Source organism: Ruditapes philippinarum, unplaced genomic scaffold, assembly GCF_026571515.1.
Source record: "Ruditapes philippinarum isolate M1 unplaced genomic scaffold, ASM2657151v2 ctg2530_1_1_1_1, whole genome shotgun sequence".
Lineage (NCBI taxonomy): Eukaryota > Metazoa > Mollusca > Bivalvia > Venerida > Veneridae > Ruditapes > Ruditapes philippinarum.
The window spans coordinates 83,895-109,952 of NW_026858537.1; the positions used below are offsets into that span (position 1 = coordinate 83,895).

Consider the following 26,058-nt stretch of genomic DNA (forward strand, 5'->3'; position numbering starts at 1 on the left):
TAAAATGAAAAACATATGTTGTTGTTTAATTGTCAACTGACATATGTTATCTATAAAATAGAAAAAAATGGAAAGGTTGATGTGTCATCAATGATAAAAACCTACATGTTCCGAAAAATTGACGTTTTATTCAAACCTGAGGGCCTACTTTGTGGTGTTGTGGCCGCTTGGATAATATGTCAGACTAGGAATCTTAGGATTGTTAGTCACGTAGGTTCAAACTCTGTGTGGTGGAAGCCATTATTTTCTTGTCTTCGTTAATTAGTACTGGTTAGTTCTAGGTATGGGTTAGAGAGTGTGTCTGAAAGCTTACATAACCGAACTTAAATAAATTTTCTGTAAAAACTAAACCTAAAAGTTGTTTTCTTTCTTATTTTATTTATATCTTTTCATAGAACAATTTAAGTATCTATATCAGGCCCTGAGATGTCCGTACATTTCTTTCTTATTCGATTTGATGTCATAAATCTTAACAAAAGCGACAATTTGACTTTTTTTTGATAAATCATATGCAAATTTACATTTTTGGCAAAAAATCTGTTTCTAGTACAATACATATTTCTTATCTACGATGTCACAATTTCATACCTTTGACAATAAGCTTTCTAATTGCCGCCGCAGATCCCCTGGAGTTACTCGCATTACATCTATATTCCCCGCCATCCGACAGCTTCGTCGGCGATATCACAAGATGTCCTCCAAACTGTCGGAAACGTTCGTCCCCTAAATCTAAGGTTTCGCCATTCTTATACCACCGATACATTGGTAACGGCCAGCCGTCGGCAACGCATGGCAGTTGTACACTCTTCCCGACGCCGACGACGGTGTCTTGTATAGGATAGCCGTCAATAGAAGGACTTCTCCCGCCCGCAGGTGGATCTAATCAAATAAAATGTTTCGTTATCATTCTTACTATTAACAAACGTATATACATTCAGTATTAAATTACTAAACGTTTGTAACGTCACTTTTCATTGGATAATCGTGACCTTTATATAGTTTTATATACATGACTGCTATTAATTAAATATTAAGAAATCTCACTTTTTTCTCTAAAAAGGAAGATTGCTGTAGTATACAATCGTTATAAATACTTCTGACATATTATATGACCGTATATAGACTGTCGTTTGCAAAATAACCCTCGCTTATCGAATCGGGTTATATTTCCAAACAACCGATTATATATAAAAGGCCATATAACAGCTATCAAAAATATTTTATAACAAATAATATAAAGTGAACGCTAAAAAACGCATGTAATTTTCATTTTTCTTTGTCTTTTAGTTTGTGCAAAGTCACCATTTTGTTGTTTTAAGCACACATATCTATAGTTAATTAACAGGAAAATGTATGAAATAAAAATACTTAATCATAAATAGACATAAAACGAAAACGGTGTGACCCTGAACCAAAAAAATTTCAAAAAGGTATCGAAATTATCTCAAACATTCGTTATATAGATATCCAACCAAATTTATTGATAATTACATTGTTTACGGGCGTTTATATTTACCATGAATTAATAGCTTTGCTGTTGGACTTGACTTTTCAATATTTGTTACAAAACTGATCCCCGTGCACCGGAAGTCGTTATACCCGTCTGTATCTCTGACGTCACGCAGATGAAGCTCTCCATTTGACGTAATACTAATCCGATCACCTGAAAGAGATTAAAAAAGAAATTCTGAATAACTAAGATCCGAACTAAGCTAAATATTTAGACTTTTAACCAGCTTTGAATTTTTGTAACAGTTTGTGAATTACTGAAGGGGATTTTCATATCAATATGCAAAACTGAACTTCCAACAGTATAGAGCCTTATCAGGCTTAACAGATGAGCAGGCAGGCCTAGGTTTGCCTAGGCAAATCACTTAAGATTCCAGCACGTTGAGGGTAAACGTCATTTTATGGTGCACGCTAATGTTTTAAAGGCCCATTATGCCTCAAACATGCTATCATTTTTATTTCATAAATACTTAAATTTGTTTATCTTGTTTCCAAAAAATACTCATTTACCACATACATGAACTATCTCTGCTTCTTTTGACTTGTTGACAATTGTGAATTAGTATTTTGTATGAAAGTCTAAATACACATTGGTTTACATTGTGCTACATGTACGACACATTTCTGCACATTAACCAGATATAGATTTCTGGAAAAAATAATATGTCTTTAAATATTTTGTTGGAGAATAAAAAAAATTACAATATCACTGTTCAAAAGTATATGACAGGCACTTAAAAAATCAAATATTGACGCTTGAATGCAATCAAAACATCAATTGTGGTGTCACGAGCGATTCAAGATGCTTCTGTCCTTAATTTCGAAATCAAGCCGTAACTTGTCTTCCATACTTTTTAATAGTCGATTTTTATCATACTATGAAAATGACCCCTAATTGATTTTTTATATATATAATGGCGACTAAAAACTACAAAATTACTTTCATTGTATGTACCATAGATTTCTAGTTACCCCTTTGTTCTTATCTATGCTACTGGCAGTTAAAACTACAGTCCATTGTATGTTAAATAAATATATGTTTGGCTTTTATTATTTTTCTTTTTTTTTTTGTTCATTTCTAGAATTCCCGAAGCATTCCGAATGACAAGATCACATGATCAATAACCTGGTAGTTTAATGATTTCCCCCGGGGCAATTAGCACTGTAATCATTAATAATTATCCTAATTCCGCCAGTTCTTCACAATAAAGTGCGCATGAAAAGGCTCTTTAATAATATCCGAATGCTATACCACAATGCCGAGCTATACTATATAACATAAAAGCATGATTCTCTAATACGATTTCACGATTAAATGATAAATAATAAAAATAATGAATATCAAATCAAGGACTATTCATATATCTCTTTTAACATTACTTGACTAGCACGTGATATGACATGAAATGCGCCGTATTTATCGGCGTTGTATTTTAATATACTTTAACAGAGATGCACATAACTGATATACAAATGTACAGTATTTCCAAACAACCGTGACACAGAAGCAAATGTGTCCGACTTTTAATTATTTCTTTTATAACTAAACAAGTATATCCATATAATCTGATTTGACGGACTTTCCATACACTATGGAGCTTTTGTTCTGTATGATAAAATGCTAATTTTAAGTTCGCAATAAAGAAAATTACGATTTATCAGAAAATCTTTGATTCGATTTTTGCTACGTTCAGTATAAGTCATTCGGAATAGAAATATATTAACTGTCACAATGTTTGTTCTTTTTTTAACTTGGACCTATCCATTTTGATTTATACAGAATGTGTTGCCCCTGACAAGGTTTGACCCTTCACGTATAGCGATTACTAGTCCAACGTGTTAACTACTCGGCCATACCGCCACGAAAAGATTCTATATTCAAGCATCAAAATTAAGGTAAGACAGCACGAACAGACAGACAGACGGAGAGCCTGGCTTTATACTGGTGCCACAGTAAGTTCATCCCCCTCTAAGCGTTAAGTGGTCTGGGTACAAACCTGGTGTAATTTTCACGGTCCCTTTCTGCCAAGATGTTATGTTCACATAGTCTTTCCAGAATGGAGGGTTAATCTCACATTTGAACACGGCAGTTCCTCCACGCATGACCCAGACATTGTGTAATTGTACGGTGAATCGCTCCAGTTGTTCTACAATCACTGTCATGAAAAAAAAAATCAACATGAATATTGTTTTATCAAAATTCTAAATTTAAAAATGAAAACAATTTGGATGAATTAAAGAATAATACATGTATATGAGCCGCGTCACGACAAAATCAACAAAGTGCGTTTGCGACCAGCATGGATCCAGACCAGCCTGCGCATCCGCGCAGTCTGATCAGGATCCATGCTGTTCGCTTTCAGACCCTATAACAAGTAAAGAAACTGATAGCGAACAGCATGGATCCTGATCAGACTGCGCGGATGCGCAGGCTGGTCTGGATCCATGCTGGTCGCAAACCCATTATGTTGGTTTTGTCATGACACGGCTCAATTATGTGCAACTAAAATGAGATGATAATGATGACGGTGATAATGAAGACTGATGAAGATAACGACAGATGATAACGGCTGGTAATAATGACTGTTGATGATGATGAAAATTATCATAATTATCAATTTTATAAAGATTTTTACAATTAATATAAATTTTAGAGAAAATGTTGAAGATTCAAAATCGTTAATGAGAATGTTGTTGATTATTATCTTTATTATTATGATTATTATTTTAATATTATCATCATCACCATTATTATTATCATCATCATCATCCTATTCATTATTATTATTATTATTATTTATTATTATCATCATCATTATTACTTTTAATATCATCATTTTTTTAATTAATATAATAATAATAATAATAATAATAATTATGTTTATTATTATTATTATTATTATTATTTTTACTACTACTACTACTACTACTACTACTACTACTATTATTACTACTATTATTATTATTATCATCATTCTTATTATCGTCATTATTATAAATACCAAAGAGATAATGGAATGTAGATAAAGTCCATCGGTAAACCAGTTCAACATTTTCATGTTAAATATCTATTACGACTTAAAAGTACTCGACAGCGTCATCAAGTCATCATACTCCAGACACGAACATGTACTTTTAATAATGTTCATGCAGTTAATTTGCTAATGAATGTTGCTGTTCTGTTATAATTATATTCTTTCATCTGTTTTATTTTTCTGATACTGTATGCTTTTTCTACTATATATATATTTTTTTTTTTGCTTACACGTCAATTTCATCGTTATTAGGTGTCACGTAATAATCAAAAGTCATGAAAATGAGTAATTGTCCATGCCATGTAACACTTTCATTTTTGATTTATATTTGCCATGTAGTACATCAGTATATTTCGTGGATATCTCTTTATGATATGTCATATTATATGTATATATTATTGTATATGTGACTGATGCCTCTAAGAGGCCCAGCATTTTCAATAAACTGTTCAAACTGTTAAAGTAAAGTCAATCGGTTAGGGAGTCTTATTTAGATCCCGATTTTTTGAGTATTTTTTATACACAATGATTTTTTTATTTAATATGAATTATATCTATTTTCATATCCAGCTTTTCTATACTTATTTGCCTGAACTAACCTATCAGTAGTCGTTTTTATAACAAATTTACAGAGCTGTAATTTTTTATCATTTTTAAAATTATTTTAAGCATATTTATTGCTTATTTACAATGATTATGATAAAATTCATTTTATTATCATTAAATTTAAAGTCATTAAAAATACAAACAAAATGGATAAAAGTTAAAAAAAAAGTGCTAAATCAAAGGTAGACAATTATGAAACAAAAGAAAAAAATGATGGGAAAACAAAATTTGAAAAAAAAGGTATTATTGAAATTATCTATTTCTATCTATTGTCACACATACGAGTATTTTCAAATAATTGATTACATTAACATGTATGTGAGTGTTCAAACTAAATCATAACAAAAAGCAGTGTTATTATATTATATTTAAAAGGAAGGCCTGTTATGAATTTATTTCCTTCCAACCAATTTTTCTTTTTCGTGCGCCACTTCCGCTAAAGCCGTAAAAATAGTACCACATTGCATTGCAAATCAATTCCAATTTTCACTTAAATTGGAGAATTTCTACGAGCTGTAGTGTTGTCAATTTCATTTAAACTCAAATGGGATATTTCCCTCTGCTCTTAACAAATGAAATTTTGCCATTAGGGAATTTAATTCGGCAATGTGTCTTTTACTGGGTTTATTTACACATTAAAAAGTTGACGCGCGACCCCGAGCTAAGTTTTTTCTCCGGGAATTACAACCCTTGTCAATTTTTCAACGATCTCGTTGATAAATACCAAATGTATTTCATGAGAAAATATGACAAATTGTCCAAATCAACTTCCATCTTAAGAAAAAAATTCGTTTTGGACACAAGCTAAAATGAAAACGTCAGTCAGCTGAAAAAAATCTTTCATCGTATAATGACGTTGAACAATAGCTATGTTACATTTCTTGTTTAAAAAATTACTGGGGCTTTTACTTCATTATTGTAATGTCTTTTCATTGGATTTTTAAAAAAGTTTCCCTTGAACTTTAAGCGATTATAACAAATGTCTTTAACTCACTGCAACTACTTTAGATCAAGCCAATATTTACAATTTTTTTTTGTCTTTTTGAAACATGAATGCCATATATTTCGGTTAGCACCCACTTTCGGACAGCAGTTTGTTTCACTTTTCATTTTAAACGTTTTAAAACAATTTGGTGCGGGGGAAAACTGGTCAACACATTGTTGCTTGTATTGCACGTTATTCTCGTGCAAGGGCATGATATTGATCATTTCTTAATTACAAAATAATAGCGAAATTCTCTTTCATGTTAAAGCAGACTGCACAATTATGATTAAGTCTCTTACATTGATTTCCTGTATGTTCAATCAGTTGAAACGCTGCCTTATTAAATCTCAATATTCTCTGCCTCATTTAATGGCAATGATGTATACGTCTACTCGTGTTTAATAATTCATGACGTCATTGCACGTGCATCTTCAGACGCTCAAAATTTTCTTTTCGTTTTCAATGAAGCTTCGGTTAAATGTATATACATGTACCTTTGATTCCGATTAAATAGTATTTTTTCTTATTCTATTATAACTATCATTATCATTATTCAAGAATTATCTTTATTGTATTTATTTTTTTTCTTTATTTATTATCATTTTTATTATTATTTTTATATTTCTATTTTTATAATTATTATATTTGTTATTATTATTTATTATTTTATTGTTTTTGATATTATTATTATAAACCTCATCATTATCATCATCATCATCATCAATTATTATTATTATCATTATCAATATTATCATTATTATTATTATTATTATTGTTGTTGTTGTTGTTATTATTATTATTATTATTATTATTAAAATTATTATTATTATTATCATCATTATTATTATTGTTGTTGTTGTTGTTGTTGCTGCTGTTGTTATTATAATTATTATTGTTGTTGTTGTTGTTGTTGTTGTTGTTATCATTATTATTATCATCATCATCATCATTATCACCGGCAACAACATCATTACCATCATTTATCATAATCATTATTTTATTATTTGTTATTGTTTATGTTTTCATTACAATCCCCAATTGTGTTATGACTACCAACATTGCAACGCCGGGAAACGCAATTGTATGATAACCAATTTTCAAAATAAAATTAAAAAAAATGTACACTTTAATTTTTTTCTTTATATGCAAACACATTAAAAGCTTAACAGAGCCGATAGAGGACAATGTTTTGATTGTTTTACTGCTTTGCACTTGATTTAATTTGAACAAAAAATCGTGTTTAAAATAATTTCCCCACATTTAACCACTGGAAACTGCTTTATGATAACATCGCGGAAGGTTATGTTATATAACCTGAATGGGAAAATGAATCTGTTTAAATGACGTACAGCATCTGATAATATCTAACCTTCCATTCTGTGTTTTAAAATGTGTTTTTTAGAATCAAATAATCATTTTATCACGTGATACAGTAATAAATCAGCACCGCTTTTGAATTTCGTCTATCTGCCTGACCAATCTCTTGGATACTAGCCCGTGCTGTGACAGTAACTAAATGGATTTTATATTAAACAATTATATATCATGACATTGCTTTCAATGGCACAAAAGTGGACTTCCTGATTTATAAACGCTGTCTAAATATTGAAACAATCGGTGTTTATAGTGCCCTTTAACGTTTGAACAAACCGAATTAACATTGTTTATTAACAATCGAGTACATGATTTATCGGACTGTGCGCCCATATATTTTGGTCATTAAACGTTGCTTTTCACTTAGTCTTCTGAAAATTAATTCAATTGCCCTCCACGGAGCGATAAATTCCGAAAATATTGGCATTCGCAATGAAAACTTGTTACAATGTTTAAAATTCTGAGCAAGTTTTCAACTGCGTTCTTGCAATTTATAACATTAAGGAGAAGGAAATTTTTAAAATTTCCATTAGTCTTCATTAGAAAGCCACCGTTGTTTTTTTGCACAGAATCTCTAAAGCCAAGACAAAGAAGTTTGGCCTCTCTTTTTTCTTATGGCTGTCAGAATACCACAGACCACTAAATTCCGTGTCTTAAGACATGCGCTTTACACATGCGCAACTTTCAACCGCATGGCTTGCTATTGTTTAGAAAATACTTGTAGTTCAAATTTCAGAAAACGTTGCGTGTCAACGTATATCAAACTCCTCATTTTCAAAATAACTTTTTTTGATGAAATTTGTTCGTTATCACATGTGAAATATTCAAATTAACATGCTTAAAAAACAATTTACAGACTGTTTGAATTTGAATAAATGTGTTTTGTAAATATTGTTTACAGAGCCGTGAACAAGTGTCGTAAACTTTAGCGTAAATACAAAATGCGTTCTTGTTAGTATGTAAATTACGTAAAATATGTTTTAAAAGTACTTAGTATTATAAATATTTACACACACTTAAAAAGTTATTATTCTGGTAATGTGTATTTCATCAAAACATGACATTTTTGTTGTTGTTGTTGTTGTTGTTGTTGTTGTTGGCGCTGTTGTATTGGTGGTGGTGGTGGTGGACGTTACTTTTTGTAAGCTTCATTTTTTTAAGGGCGTCGTTGTGTTTTGTTGTTGTTGTAGTTTGACTTCTTCCATTATGTTTTAATTAAAGTTTGGCGAATGAAGTCTTTGTTTGTTTGTTTGTTTGTTTGTTTGTTTGTTTGTTTGTTTGTTTGTGTCTCCTCTTCTTTCTTTATATTGCATTGGAATGGACGGTGGACGGACGTTTTGGTAGATAAACATTATTATTTCAACGTTGTTTCATAATATTATCAAAGAAGTACAGTATCATTGCGGGCAATGTGTTGATGTAAATGCATTTTTAAAATCATCAGCCGATATCTCATGACAAATTAGAAAATCACTTTAATGGCACAATTAAATAAAAAGACTTTTGCAAAAATTCGCGTTTGAGCAATTTAATACCGTATTGTTGTTTTTAAAAAATATTATTTCAATTTTAACAGCTTAACCTTTGTGACGAACAGAATTCATGACGGCTTTGAAACAATTTCAAATCAATTTTGAATGCATGCATTAGTGTTTCGAGTGTTCCGAACGCTAGGTCCTCTCAAAACAAAACGGTCGATCCCTACGGTATGATATGTCATGTGTGCGGAAGCCGGTTCCTTAATGGATTTCTTCACAATTCAATTTAAAATATCACCCTCATGCTGATTGCATTTTGTTGTGATTACGTTATTTCCCAGGTTCATTTTTTTTTCAAATAAAAAAGCCCCGGAATGCAAGAAATGCTATAAAGGTCAAAGTCGCTCAACTAACAAATAATGATAATTTGATTGATAATTGTAGATTTTTTCTTTTGTACAGAAAAGAAGTAAGAAGTTCTCCATTACAGTTACAAATAAGTATGATATTTCCATATTTCACTTTTGATATACAGGGATATTCGAATAGCGTGTTAAATGTACAGTGATTTCTAAATTGCACTTTTAATAAACGGTGATTTTTAAATAACACTTTTGATTTTGGTATTGACATTTAATTTGCAGTGATTTTCAAATTGCTTTTCAGTTAACAGTGTTTTTCAAATTGCGCTTATAATATAGTGATTTTCAAATTTTACTTTTATTTACCGTTTTTATTTATTTACAATTCAGTTTACAGTGATTTTCAAATGTACTTTCCATTAACAGTAATTTTCAAATGTTCACTTTCATTTACCAGTGATTTTCAAATTGTATTTTCCATTTACAGTAATTGTCAAATAGCACTTTAAGTTTTCAATGATTTTCAAATTGTACTTTCCATTTACAGTAATTTTCAAATACCACTTTAAGTTTTCAATGATTTTCAAATTGTACTTTCCATTTACAGTAATTTTCAAATGTTCACTTTCATTTACCAGTGATTTTCAAATTGTACTTTCCATTTACAGTAATTTTCAAATACCACTTTAAGTTTTCAATGATTTTCAAATTGTACTTTCCATTTACAGTGATTTTCAAATAGCACTTTAAGTTTTCAATGATTTTCAAATTGTACTTTCCATTGACAGTGATTTTCAAATAGCACTTTAAGTTTTCTATGATTTTCAAATTGTAATTTCCATTGACAGTGAATTTCAAATAGCACTTTAAGTTTTCAATGATTTTTAAATTCTACTTTCCATTTACAGTGTTTTTCAAATAGCAATTTAAGTTTTCAATGATTTTCAAATTGTACTTTCCATTTACAGTAATTTTCAAATAGCACTTTAAGTTTTCAGTGATTTTCAAATTAGCACTTTTAGTTTACAGTGCTTTTCTAATTGTACTATCCATTGACAGTAATTTTCAACTGTTCACATTTAGTTACCAGTGATTTTTTAATTGTACGTTCCATTTCCAGTAATTTTCAAATGTTCGCTTTTAGTTTTCAGTGGTTTTCAAATTGTACTTTTCATTTACAGAGTTTTTAAATAACACTTTTAGTTTTCACTGATTTTTAAATTGTACTTTCCATTTACAGTTTGCACTAAAAAAATAGAGCATTTTTAATTTGTGATTTAATGACTGAAAATGCGTTGTTTATTTGCAACTGGTAAAGTTTTCATCTGTCAAATGTCGTATTACAAATTCTCATTACAATCTTGCTATTCTAATGATTATTTATTTATTTTTTATTTATTTATTTATTTAATTATTTATTTATTTATTTATTTTATTTTATTTTATTTTATTTTATTTTAATTTATTTTATTTTATATTATTTTATTTATTTGTTTATTTATTTTATTATTTATTTTTTTATTTATTTATTTATTCTTTAATGCGACTTTTCATTCATCATTTTTGTATATGATTTGTTGTAATTATTATTTGCAATTAAATGTCTTGAATTTTAAATAGTTGACACACTTTTTATCAATTTCTGTATATACTGTATATATTGTTGTTGTTGTTGTTGCTAGACTCCGCACGCATATGAGTACTTGGCAATAAAATGGCGGAAGCCCCCCGGTTAGAATTTTTACAACAGCATTTCAATTTTCATTATTTTCATTAATTATTTTGCTACATTTACAAGATTTATACTTGTCCTCGTTACTAGTTCACTGACCAAACGTCGAGAATTTACGAAACAAATCAGCCACCATACGCTTGATCATCTTGAGATGGCAAGATATTCAATCCCGTCAGCAGTCTTAATAATTAATCGCATATATAACATGTTGAATCGCATATATAACATGTTAAGTAGCATTGTATTTGCAAGTATTTATACATTTCAGAACTCCTTAAGTAGCGATTTTCTTTTCTTTAAGTTTGATTTTTCAACCATTTCGCTCTTTCGAAGTTTTTCTGCGTGTGTGGCTTCAAAGATGAATAAAGAGGTTTAAAACTTCAATTATTAAACGATTTGACTTAAATTTAGTTTAACTATGCGCATTTTAGTAGAAAAAAAGTTAATTTTCACTAAGTGCAGAACAGTAGTTTTAACAGTCACTCACCACGTGACCTTTGTCTCAATAAAAGATTGTACAATTATATCTTTGCCACCTTCTAATCTTAATGTTGATTACGAACAAAGAAAATGAAACGATCCGATGAGCTAAATCGTGTGTATTTTTTTATGTTCGAGCTATAATTCTGTTTCATTTGAATTCCATGAATTCTGTCACTGTAACTTTTCCTCACTTACAACATTTATGTTCTCAGTTTTAACTCCGAAAACGTCTCCCGCGTCATCTGAAACCAATCAAAATTTGAATGCGGAAAAAATTCAAATTGCGATTTTATCCCCAGCGAGAACTCGTTGACAATAAATGACACATTAAACACGTGTGTGTTAAATTAATTCATTTAAAAGAAGTTGCAATTACGTAAAATAGAATTGCGCCGTTTTTCCTTATACCCCCTGAATCATCGCGTGCTAGATCAATAAAACGGGCACGATGTGTTTCTTATAACTCCTCTATTTCTTAGAACTACTTTATGTTCACATTTTTCTGGGGTATAGATATTGCAACACGTTACGGTTCAGTACGACGGTTTACTTAAAGGAACATTATGCCTCAAAAATCCATCTTTATTAAATTCTTCAAAAATGTCAAACCTGTGTTAAATAATGTTTTAATAAAGGATTAAGAGCAATTTAGGTGTTTAACTGCTGAAGAAGGTACTGCTGAATGTAATCAAGTGTTGTAAAGATAGCAAAATGTAAATAAAAGACTTTCATACAAAATACTTATTCACTACAATTATGCCATGACTTGCGTTCTGTTAAAGGCACATTTAGCACAAGAAATGCCTTTATTTCTTATTACTTAAAAGCTTTTAGTTTTTGGTATCCTATTCCAGGTTCCAAAACAAATCCTCATTGGCCATTAACCTGAACCATATTTTGCTTATATTGCTTTTATTGGCAATACGTACAATTACAGTGAATAAATATTTTGTACGGAAGCCAAAACACAAGTTTCACATTCAGCGCGATAAACACTTAACCTTATGTTATAAAACTCATGTTTTAAATTACTTTTGTTAGATAATGCCACAGAAACAAACAAATGTTTACTTCTTTTGAAAGGGCAAACATAGGATTTATAGTGTTTAAATAATGGTTTTAGATAATGCTAGCTATTTGTTACATGAAGAAAGAAGCGATAAATGTAAAATGATTTGTCAAAAAATGTAGTAAAATGTAAACAAAGTAGTATTGTGACTTCAATACAAAATACTTATTCACTATAAATGTGCTTATTGCCATAAAACAACAGAATCAAAAAGATGGTTCAGGTAATTGGTAAATTAGTAACTTTTTGGATACTATCAAAGCATACATGTACTCCAAAATTAAAAAAAAAGCTTTTGGGAAATAAAAATAAAAGAATTTCTGAGGCCTAATGGGCCTTTAAAGAAAGAGTGTTCTTTGCAACCGGTTAACATGTTGTCGCCATGTTTCTTGTTTATGGAATATTTCGATCAGATAAGCATCTTATACAAAAACCGCTTGCATTCGCGATGCATCTGCTATTAAACAAACATCTTTGATGTTCTTTCCCGTCAGCTATTTGTGCAGTACACTTAAAAACCGTAAACAAATAGTCGGTATTTTGAGATCAAAGATTTAAATCACTCTTTTAAAGGAAATGTCTCTTATAGAATGATTCTTTGCGCAAATTGATTCCACCAAGGCCGTCTTTTTATGTTTTGTAGATCACTCGATGACGATGAAAGGATTTTAGATATCGTGTGAAATATTAATAACAGAATTAATGACATGTATACATACAAAACTGCGTTTAAGGTCTCGTTAAAAAACCAAAGACAGCAATGAGAATTCGTGATCTTAAGAAAAAAAGTTTCTACGATCTTACACCGGAAACTCACGATCTTATACCGGAAAAAAACACTATCTCAAATTGAAAACTCACGATCTTACAACAAAAACGCACGATCTCAAATTGAAAACTCATGATCCTACACCGGAAACTCACGATCTAACACCGGAAATAACAAGATCTTATAATGAAAACTCACGATCTTATATTGAAAACTCAAGATCTCACAGTGAAAACTCACGATCTTACAACGCAAACTCACGATCTTACAACATAATAAACACTGTCTTACAGTAAAAACTCACGACCTCACATCGAAAACTCACGACCTCACAGTGAAAACTCACAATCTCTACATTGAAAACTCACGATGATATATTGAAAACTCACAATCTCTACATTGAAAACTTACGATGATATATTGAAAACTCACAATCTCTACATTGAAAACTTACGATGATATATTGAAAACTCACAATCTCTACATTGAAAACGTACGATGATATATTGAAAACTCACAATCTCTACATTGAAAACTCACGATGATATATTGAAAACTCACGATCTTTCAACGAAAGCTCTAGAAAGCTCTAGACTGTGAAATCTAGAAATTTTAATCTTTAAATATGATTTCAATAACCTAACAGTAAATTATTGCAGTGCAAAAGTAAGAAAATGAAAACATACACGATTTTTCAGTGAGGAAACAATATCAGATTGTTCAATGCATTTTAACTACTAACTGGTATTATTGAAAAATGAAATACATTAATATATGCGTGCACTCTTTTAATTAAAAATACTTCTCATTTAAGGAGGCAGTTTATGCAACAGACCGCAAAAAAGTAGAACAACATAATTCAATTAAGGTGTTCATAATCCTTACCGCGGCAATAAATTGAAATCCAAGTACACTTAGAGTAATTTGTTTAGTAATAAACGACAGATCTTTACTTCATTTATTCATGAAGTTTTCTTTCTTAACATTAAACAGATCGATATTTTAAATCAATCATCACGATCGGAACCTTGCTTTTGATCGTTTGACAATCATAGTACATTACGTTTCACCAGCTTGTGATTTTTATTCGTGTAGAAAGAGGGAGAGAGTAAAGAAGCCGGTAGAGTGCGCTTCTAAGTCTGGAACATTGTTATACAATGATTTGTAAATGAATATTTATAGTTGGTTTAAACATACATGTATTTATTAAAGCTCGACTGCGAAACAAATCTTTGCAACTTATATTAATCACTTTCGCGTACGCTTCCTGGAACCAACCAGGACCGGTGTCATATGAAGAAACATGGTTGTGACCCGATTAGGGCTCGATCCCATGATCCCTGGGTTGAGAAGTAGATACCTTAACCATGTAGCCACTGCTCCCCTTTTGTATGAAAATTTTAAAATATTTATATTTATAATATACATGTATATAAACAAAGTCGAACAAAAGATAAATATAAAATAAACAATGACATTATTGCATAGAAGTTTTGTATTCTTTGTTGTGTTTTTGTTGTTGTTTTAGTCGTCGCTTTAGTTGTTGTTTTTGTGTTGCTATGTCTGTTGTTGCTGTTGTTTCTGTATTTGTTTCTGCTTTACAGATTTCATTAAGATTCAGGATGGCTTTGCTTGCCGGTCACATGTCACATGGAAAGCTTACATGCTGTTCTGCTTTTTTCTTATGTACACGTGCATTTTTTCTATATTTAGACAATAAAGATTTGTACAAAAACTATCGAACACAATTCAATATTAAATCTGTAATATCTAAAATCAGTTTCAGATCAAAAGATTCTGTATTTATCTAAAAGCAGAGATGAAATATTAATATATTTTGCCAAAAAAAAACTTTTAAAGAGCCTTTATTTCAGATTCATGTTAAGTTCATTGAAAAGTTTGAAAATGTATTTATAAGTAAAATATTGTGACGTGAACAAAGAAAGTTTTATATATGCAACAAGCAGCACTTTCAGTCCACGTAAATTACTAAAAGGAGGTCAAGATAAGCATGCATAGCCTTTACTGCTTTAGTCACGCAATAGAAATGTGGTGATAAATACTGCAAAATATCACAATCACTAATCAAACACAACATGTATATCAACACTGAATCTTGAATCTGTTTACTTTTCTTTAAACCTTAGTAACTTTTTCTTAAATTTGATTTTCTTCAAATAGTCTGCCACATCTGGAAGCACGTGCACGCTGCTTTAAAATATGTCAAACTTGCTTGTCATGAATGCAAAATAGGTCAAACTTGTTTACTGACATAGTTTCCGCGCGTTTCTCGTATGTTAAATTTATTGTAATGAATAAACCTAATCAAATTTACTTTTTGACGATCAAAATAATTTGATATTTTTATGGATTCCTATTCGCTCACTTCTCCTGTGTATGCTATCGCATAATTTCCATAATTAGCGGGAGATTCGCTTTTTCAAGGGGGTTCCATAGAGCGTCTATCGATCATTGTAGACGCTTTATTTATTACTTCCGATCTTAAAAGCTTCAATCGAATAAAGCATGAATACAGTTCAGTGTTGATAAGGCCTAAATTAGTTAAAAGCAGAAGGCTTGTTAGAACGTATGGCTTTGATTCATCGAAATATAATTGCGTAATAACGTTATAGTTACGGGGTCGTATGTCACAGAGATTGGTTGGTCGTGCAGAATTGATTCTGATTTGATTGAAGTATTTTTGTTTTGGAAACTTTAGGGATATTTGAATAAGCATAAGGTTGATATTTCAGACCGAAGTTTATAATGCGCAAAATAAAACTTTAGAATATGAGCACTTAATTTTTGTCACTCTAAAGTGTAAAAATGTATTAATTTTTGTCATAAATTTGTTATTTGAAAAAATAAATAATGTCCTCATTAAAGGCCCATTCAGCCAAACTAATACTGTCAAAACACTATATCTTTGGTGTTTTGTTTAAATAACCATAAAAAGTACACATTGCCCATATACCTATATGCATGTAGATTAACAATACTTGCTATTTTTGCTTTTCGGCTATAATTAATATTATAGTGATAAAATATTTTGTTTGAAAGTGAAAATACCACTTTGTATACAAATTGCTACCCTTTTTAAACAAATAATTTCACAGCGCATACATGTACATACATACCTCCGATGAGAATCATAAAAACAGCTTTAAATATGTTATTTAAACATCATTTAAGAAATGTTTGCCGATTTTAATAAAAAAACAAAACATTTCTAATGCATACTGTGTCTTTAAATCTGGTATCAGCTTGTCAAAGACGGCATATAGGGCGTTGACTCTATAAAGTGTGTGAATCCATAAATAAATGAAATAAACATACATCCTAAACAAAGACAGGATGTCCTTTGTGTAAACTTAAAACGTATCTGGCCTATAGATGGATAGATTTTTTCCATCTATGATTACCCACAAACCTGTCGCACTGCGATGCATTCCAGATACAGAAATTGATTAAAACAAACAAGGTTTATATTGTTTTGTTTTACTACATTCCATTCTTTATAACCATTTCATATTCAGTGTGTCCATTACAACATCATTCCTCAGTAGTTTTGGTTTTCTTTCATGTTGCACTAGATACCAGACAATACATGTTCAATGAAATGTCATCAGCATCAAATAGTACCCAAATGGCCTCTCCTAAGTGACGTCATTAAAGAACAAGACGGGTGATTATTTTCCTATTTTCCTCATCATTTTCATACTGTTTGTTTGTTATACAATGTATATAATAAACATTTTTCATCATTAATTCAAGGTTGTATAACAAGTTCTCGCCGTATTAATAAATCGCGTACGAGTTATTTAAACGGCGCCATATGACCTAAATTGTGTTGGTACGCCGTACAACCAAACCAAACAAAACTTAACTGGCCAGAAATTGAAGTCATATGGCAAAACGATATGTAATGTCAAACTCAAATGTCAAGTATCTGATTGGTCAGAAATCAGCACGTGATATACACTGTCCAATGAAAATCCTGAGATTTGAGACATAGCTCCGAAAAGTGTTTTATAACATTGGGGTCAGTACTTGCAGAATTAAGTCGTTACCCTAGCAGGGTTTATACCTACAAGCTCTTAGCTGCGAGACCTGTTACAGCACAACTGCCCTTATATGTTGCTACTTTGTCGATTTGTTCCACAATTTGTTTTATAAAATGACAGGCACTCGTTGAAAAAATATCTGTTACTAGTTCGAATACGAAAATCTTCGCTTGGTCATAGCCAGACAACCAGGAAACTTTCTTTCGGTAGCCAAGTACAAACACGTATGAGTTACCTTTTATGGACGATAATTAAATTTATTCACATACAATGCAGCTGCATTTGGATATTTCAGTTCCTAAAATGTAGATATGTAGTTTAAATAGATTGTTTATACGTTTTGGAAAACAATAAAATATTATTCTAATTATAGGTCTAATTAATATTCATTACGCCGTTAAAATATAAAACAGTAGTACGAGTATGCTATGTAAATTAAAACAAAATAATCATTTTACGTTATGTAATTACAAATTTGACTTATTTTTCATCCGGTCTGTCATGCAAATGAACTATCAATACAGATGGTAATCTCACAAAATACTTCCCTAACGAAATACGCAGTTACTAATTATCTTGTAGAAAACAATACTATGCTATGTGTGTTCGGTGTCAGGGTGAACTTTAGCAAGAAATTAACATGAAACTAAAACAGGGAACACGAACAATCTTTTAGGTAGTTAAAACTCGGTCGTTTTAAACTTCAGCAAAAGTCAACATTTATCGGAAAAGGTTGTTTTCACATTAGAGTCATTTTAAACTTTAGAAAGGCAAAACATGTCGCAAAACAAGAAAGAATGAAATATGTTCGGGGTAACTAAAACCACTGCCTGTTTTGATTTAAGTATACAACAAAAATAAATCCTGAACTTTTTTCAGGGTACAAATGTATTTAAATATTTCATTTTGATACTGATGCAGAAACATAAAACTGGACAAAACTCTTTTTATGATAATATGAAACATCCTTGTTGATCGAAGTAAAAAAATAAATTTTGTTGGTTATAATAAATTTGCAAAATCCGCAGGACAATACATTTACCCGGTAGGAGAGAATAAAATAAATATATGTTCATTAAATGTATGTGTACCAACGATTCCCTTTCCAGCACCGGCTTAAGCACTTACGTAAAACGTCGGAAATGTTTACAGCTGTCATAAAATACTTGACACGTGTTGTTATAAACGGATATAGGAATTCTTACTGCACTTTTTAGTGTTTGTCAACAAGATTTCATTCTCCTTGGGGCAATTGGTGTTTGAGGCATCAGAATTGCAGAACTTCGTGATTCTAAGAAGTGACTAAATAGGTTCGAATCACTAGAGTCTATGTATTTCTTAGGTTTGGCAGGAGAAGTGGTTTTAACCCCTTGTGTTGCCTTCAGTGTTACCACCCGAGTTATAATAACAATTTTTATAATGGTCACAACAAAATGTTCCAGTGACATTACCCACTCGGATACAGCGACACGGCCACTATTCCAACATTGTTAAATATGGAACAACAACTGGGCTGTTGTCACCTACTCACATAATCCACGTTTCATCTCTGCGTGACAATTTCTCTCAGACGTCTAGGGTCTTCAACCCGTTCCCTTTTTTTCTGGTCAGAAGTTTGCGAATATGCGAATCAACGGGCGCACACTTAATTGTTACTTTTTCTTTCAAGATGTGAATCAAATATGGCGCATTAAGGTCCAATATATCACTTCTCTCATCCATTTTGTATTTTGACAGTGCTGGCGTATTCAAATTTAGCGGCAATTGTTTGCTGTTCCATTATAGTTTTTGTTTTTGTCTTTAGTTCGTTTAATGTTTACTATGAAGATGTATCTGTTCTGTTTTGCCGGTCTGTTTATTTGTTGTTCCGTTTAGTCCTTGTTTGTTGTTTTGTCAGTCCTGAAATCCGTTAGTTCTTCTATTAACGATCCTCGTTTCCTCTTCCATTTTATGTTTGCTGTCTGTTTCGCGTCCCGCTTTCTGATGTATGTCTGATACTTCTTGATATTGTCATTTTCATTGCCTTTTTTCCTGTCTAGTTTGTTGTTTGTCTTGCTTTGTGTTTTAAGTTCCATGTTTTGCCGTCTAAGCTAGGTCAGTGTTCAGTGTTCGTTAGATCTGTTGTTGTATGTTTCGTTAAACCTTTTCCTTTGTTAGTTCTTTGCTGTCTTTAACGTTGTTTTCTGTCCTGCAATGTACGTTGCTGTATGTTCCGTTGGGTGTTTTCCTACGTAGGTTGTTGTTGTATGTACTGATCTGTCTTTATTTGTTGTTTTGTCGTCTATTTCATTCAGTGTCTTGTAGAATGACCCAGGCCTGGGACCCTTTTGATGGTTTTGTCTCTTTGGGTTCTTTTCCGTTACATTTTTTATTGTATTCAGGTCCGATTAGTCTGTATATGTATGTTTTTGACATTTTTGTCTCTGTATTTATGTTCTGTTCATTACTGTTTTTCCTGTTAAGAACTTGTTCTCTTTTCGGTTGTTGTTAGTCCGTTGTTGCGTAAGTTCTTCTGTACTATTTTTTGTGTTATGTGTTTTCTCTTTTCTTTTTGAAGTATCTATTTGTCTGTCCCATTGTACTTGTTGTATTGACTTTTGGATACTCTTAACGTATATATCTCTTTGTATTACCGTTAGATCTATTTCTGTCTATTTCGTTACAGTATTTCGTTGATTGTTAGGAAGACAGTGTAACCACTAAGCACTGCACCATAGCGCCCGCTGTTTGAAAGTCCTATAAACATTATTACATCAATAGCTTACTATGGGCAGGTATTTCAATTATATTTTAACACCTTTTCGTATGGTAGCCAACCCACGTGACTATATATATCGCTTCGATTTCAGAATTTTTTTTATAGATAACTTTGCTGTTACTTTAAGATATCCTGGAAATTTGGTAGAGCGTACCCGGAACTTTATGTATATCAGACGGTGTGATAATCTTTTTGTAGATTGTTCTTGAAACCGAGAATGAAATCCCAAAATTGCAAGATATACATTGCAATATAGATCAAAGCGCTAAAAGCACTGCAATAGACCTATTATAACTCATATTAAACAAATAAAAGAATCTGACTTGTCATTGCGTCATACTGAATTAGTGTCTTGTACGTCTCTGTCGTTATGTAAATTAAAGGCTCCCTGAAGGTGCTATATTTCATGCTGTTCCGTTAGAAATTTGAAGAATTAGCTTTTTCATACACAAACTTGCTCTTTCACCACAAATTCTGTTTAACATGAATATTTACACAGTACAACTTAACACTTCCCATTTCTCGTTATTCAAATTTGAAAAATTGGTCCATGCAACTTTTAAGTTAAATTTACATTCTTAAATACACCGCAGGTTTCGTCCGTGACGTAAAAACTTAACTGCTTCACGGTGCCTGACAGAACAGCTTGAAACTTTGTGGGCGGTTACGTCTTATTAAAGAGACAAGCAACTCAAGGAGAGATGTGAACTATGGAGGGGAATATCCGCCAAAAGTACATGTATCTTGAACATGCTCACATCTAAATGTTACAATCCATATGTGTTGATTGCATTCTTATTTACACATATTACATTTGTTCATCTTTGTATATTGATTTGCATACAGGAATGCAGGATTTCAAATGCACACAAGCCATTGTAAGGAATAGTGTTGAAAAGTGTTAATGCAGAACTGGAACAATTGCTTTTGATATAAGTTTTGCCGAAGAAGACAATTTACTGTCTAGAATACATGTCTTATAATGGTGTATAGTTATTTCTTGTTTATGTTTATGACATAAGCAAAATGAAAAATGCTTCTATATTTCGTTAATATAAAAGTGTATGTGTGATGATTAAAATCCATATCTTACGAATGTTTTATTAAACGTTTTATTACCCTTTTCAGGCATACATTGCAGGTATTCGTTGGAAAATGGATTATGTTTTCTATTGAGTTTTGCTTTACATGTATATTGTCATTTACACAAATTATGTTAGGCGAGAAGCAATGCGCAATCACGCGATAGCACGCATGCTTTGAGATTATGATTATGTTAAATATATAGAAATGTGTAATGAGGTAATAACGTATACTATACACGTTTTTTAATATATAAAAAAGAAATGGATGTGCAATCAGAGACATAGATAACATGCTTAAATCTCTTGTGCGATGAAGCAATATCATAAAATTAACATCCACAATGCATTCAACATATATAGATTAGTAACATTCAGATATAAACATGTCATCAAGATACATATACTTTTGGCGGACATTCCCCGCCATATGATACACGTTCTTTTGGAGGATATTCCCCGCCATATATAGGAAAACAGTTTCTACTTGGTTTCGTTGCATGATACCACTTTTAAAATGCACTATGCCCTAATGACGTTAACATGTTTCTTTTTTACTTAATTTGTTTCCATAAATGGTCTAACATCTCATTTATTCTTATTCATTACGATTTTTTGTTTGTTTGGATTTTTTCTAATTATTGATCCAAAGTTAACTGCCATGTTTATTTTGAACAGTCAGAATAATTTTGCTTGAAATGATAATTATAAAAATTAAAGTACTTGAAGGCAAAGTAAAACATGTATGGCCATTGCTGAAAATAAAGAAAAACCCTTGATTATAATGATGAATTGTGGTAATAGTAATGATGATCTTATTGTTGTTGTTGTTGTTATTGTTGTTATTATTATTATGGTGATGATTGAAAAATTACATTTTGCGATCTATTTTCTCTTTAATTATTTAATTTACACCAGGCATTTTAATTAATACGTCCCAACATATGATTTCTACGAAAAAACCAAAATATCGAAATATCGTAGAAAATATTTTACAATTTATCTGTCAACTGTGCCCACCAGAGACGTTAGACTGTATTAAACTTTTACACGATGACATCACACATTCTGACATTTTATAAGACTCATCCGATTATGAATTTTGCATGTCATGCTATCAAATTCATTAATTGTATTGGCAAAAAGTCAGGAAGTTGTTTGTCAGTGTAGGGCATTATCACTAAATTCCGTTCTCCGCAGATTCCGGCCATAAACCGTAATTTGTTTAATCGGATTAGAAAGTGTTATCTACAATCTTTAATTAGAGGAGCCGATGCATCATTCATTACAACCCCCCCCCCCCCTTTATTACAATATCACTTTGTTGTAAATACCGCCTCTTATCGTTAAAAGTAAAAGTTTTTATCGTTTCCTTGTATCAGACTTTATTCTTAATGTAGAAAGATAAAGTTTGCTAATGCTTTATAGCAAAAGATGAAACATAAGAACGGTTTCTAATTCTACCTGAAAAACCCTGATTTTGATCTTCTATTACTTTGACTTAAAAGAAAAAGCCTAAAATAGCAACGATGTTACTAACCCGTTTACATCTCAAAAATCCAATGGCCTTATTTGATAAACGTGATATTATAAATATCATAAGTTACAAAAAAAAACATTACTAACAAAGATATGTAAGAAAAAAATGCTAAAAGGCAGTGGATCTTTAATAATTATTGCAAGTTATGAAAACGTTAAGCATACGGTATGCTTATATCATAATGAAGCGATGGCCATGTGAAATAAAATATATTTTTGTAAGTTTTTAAAGCAATGAAAATCAATGTATCAATGTGTGAACGACAACAAATGTTGTTATATTTCCATATTCAAGGACTTAATTTCAATTTCTAATCTAAACTTGTATATTCATGTCACTACATGTGTACATGTATATGTAAATACATTTATATTCAAGTAAATATGTACAGAAAAAAAGTTAGCAAAATAATAATTACGTAGCATGAGATGGGGCACATATTATACCAAAATGATCGGCCCTCCAAAACTACGTGCATTTATTTTAATGATACGTTTCAAAACCATCACATGATATAAGATTATTTTTTTTACATTTCTTATAAGTTCCTAAATTGTATTTAAAAACTGGGATAATGTAACTTTTAAGATACAAAATGTTGTAAGTTATATTTACATTATTTACAAATAACTATTATTTATATTTTTTTTTTTTATTGTCTTCAAATCAAACTTCACATTCTAAATAGTGACAAATAACTCGTTTCAAATGTTCAGGGAATTAGGTCCTATATGTCATTTATCTGGCACAAAAAAAATCATATATCAAATTTCATTTAATTAATAAGTAATACCATATGAGCTTACATTGTGTATAAATCATATTTATTATTCTTTTCCAAAAAAAAAAATATGAAAAAAAAATGATAAAATCTTGAATCATGCTGGGCAGTATGTTTGTCACATATATTTAAGTGTTACGGATAAAAGACGCTGATTTTTGTGGGGATCTTTTTCCAACAAGTTAGCTAAAACATATTAAAAAAATAAAATAAAATAAAAATTGTGCACTACTTTTTACCGAATAACATACCTGCTACAGTGTTTATTTTCCGGCTTATCACTTTGCCAATGCGGTTCCTAGCTACACACCTATATTCTTGCGTATGTATTGCAGGGATTACATTGGATTCGTCAAACGGTTGAAAATACAGGCTCTCATTGTGCAAGACTTCTACGATACCCGGTCGTGTTTCCACCTGTAATTATTTTATAGAAGAGGACGTTATTATACTTATTCATAAAATATTGAGAAATATTGATGAAATGAAATGTGTATTTTCATTTTCCGTATTTTCACTGCAGTGAAGCATATTTTCCGTATATTCACTGCAGGTAAACATATTTCGTATTTGCCTAACTACTTTCTGCTAAATTCAGCTAATATACATGTACAAAATTTAATGGAAAGTTTTTCAAACTGCGCGGTTAAAATAAAAGAGAAAAATGAATATATAATAAACAGAAAATTCAAGTTTTTTCTATAAATACAGGATTTATTTTCATCGTGTGCTATGAAAATGATCATATTTCATACCACTCGATGAAAATAAATCCTGTATTTATAGAAAAAACTTGAATATCCTTTATTTATTTTGGTTTACAAAATATTTTTAAAATAAATATCGCCAATTCAGTACCACAAGTGAGAAGAAAGTATGAATGTATTTCTTTTGTTTGTACATATTTCATCTCAATTGCATCTTATATTAATTATTTTCAAAACCACGTACTGCATGGAACTAACCAGCACTGGTGGCATATGGGTAAACATGGTCACGGCCAAAATAGAGCACGAACCCACAACCACTGATCGTACATTTCAAAGTGGGTGGGGGTGAAAAGTGTAAAATTTTTGTGATTATGAAAGTTTAACGAGTTGGAAATATAGTATAATAACATTCGTGTAAATAATATATATAATAATGTTTTAAGGATAGCTGAGTGAAAAAAAAAACAACAAATGAATGGATCAAAGACTTGCATGTAAGATTTGGAAAATTATTTATCTTTTATGAGAAAAGAATTTGATGCAGTTTTCATATAAGAAAAAAAACTACATTTCTCATGAACAGTTCAAATATGTTTTGTGTTATTTTTTAGTTTCAGTTTGTGTACATACTGATCTAGTAAACAGTCACGATCAGCATGTTTCAAATAATTTTTCACCGATTATCGATGCTAATTTTGTATTCTATGAACATAACGCCCGGAGAAAAATCTCCTTTCAAAACAAATTTATTTACGTTGTTTCCAATCGCGAGACAAAACAAACATTGGGCTCAGCAATACACCGTCAGTCGAATTACTGTTTACAAATACCTTATCAACTTTTATATATTGCGGCGATAAATCCCTCCATTATTGCAATTTGAGAACAAAAATCAATGTTTTGTAAACACAATTCAAACCGCACTTTTGATTCAGGGGCTTTTAAAATTGATCAAACGTTTTTTGCCTAAAAGGCTTTTAACGACAAATTCCATAGAAATATTTAAACTGTTTCTTCACTTTTTATTCACTCGTTATACTTTAAGCATATGTCATAAATTTTTCTACAGAGCAATAATTACGTCCGTGATTTGTCAAAGATCTATTGAAAGTTCGGACGAACTTGCTGACTTTTTCCCCAGAATTTTTTTTTAACATAAGCAAACTAAATATGAGATTTGATGGAGAACTTTGATTTATTATGGTACAAATTGCAAACATTGCAAGTATTGTTACGACACAGTCTTGTAAAACAAACTATTACAGGGGGTGAGGCCCTAGGAGAGGGATTGGGGCTGGAATATACGTACATCATTTGTAAATTGTGTGCCAATGCTATGCTTTTGCGTCAATGTTTTCCATATGAGCAAACTGGCAACAGACGTCAACATACCAAGTTTTCTATAACCAACACATATTTGACTGAATACAAAAATCTTCAATAATGAAAGAATTGGTAACTTAGGCATTTTTCATGAAATGTCGTTGTAAGTTTGCTAAGAAAATGGTTGGTATTCAAATTGAGCAAATTAACTTAAATTTTCAGCAAGGCTTGATGTGAATTACCACTTTAACTCCTCAACAAACTAGTGCTTTCTTTCGAAAGCACTCGAAACAGTTAAAAACTTCAACTGAAAGTTTTGTAATCATTTAAGACATCTTAAGACAACGTTTCAGAATTCATGTCCAATATTCTTCAATAAATATTTGTTAGTGTGT

The 26,058-nt window shown here is 31.0% G+C and overlaps 1 protein-coding gene across 1 annotated transcript in view; it reads right to left on the minus strand.

Moving 5' to 3' along the window:
- LOC132753524 (cell adhesion molecule DSCAM-like) overlaps positions 1-26,058 on the minus strand; it is an 88,837-nt gene that overhangs the window by 43,055 nt on the left and 19,724 nt on the right. The window contains 4 exon segments of the mRNA XM_060744005.1: positions 589-879; positions 1,517-1,663; positions 3,507-3,665; positions 23,882-24,047. Coding sequence (XP_060599988.1) covers positions 589-879; positions 1,517-1,663; positions 3,507-3,665; positions 23,882-24,047 — 763 coding nt within the window.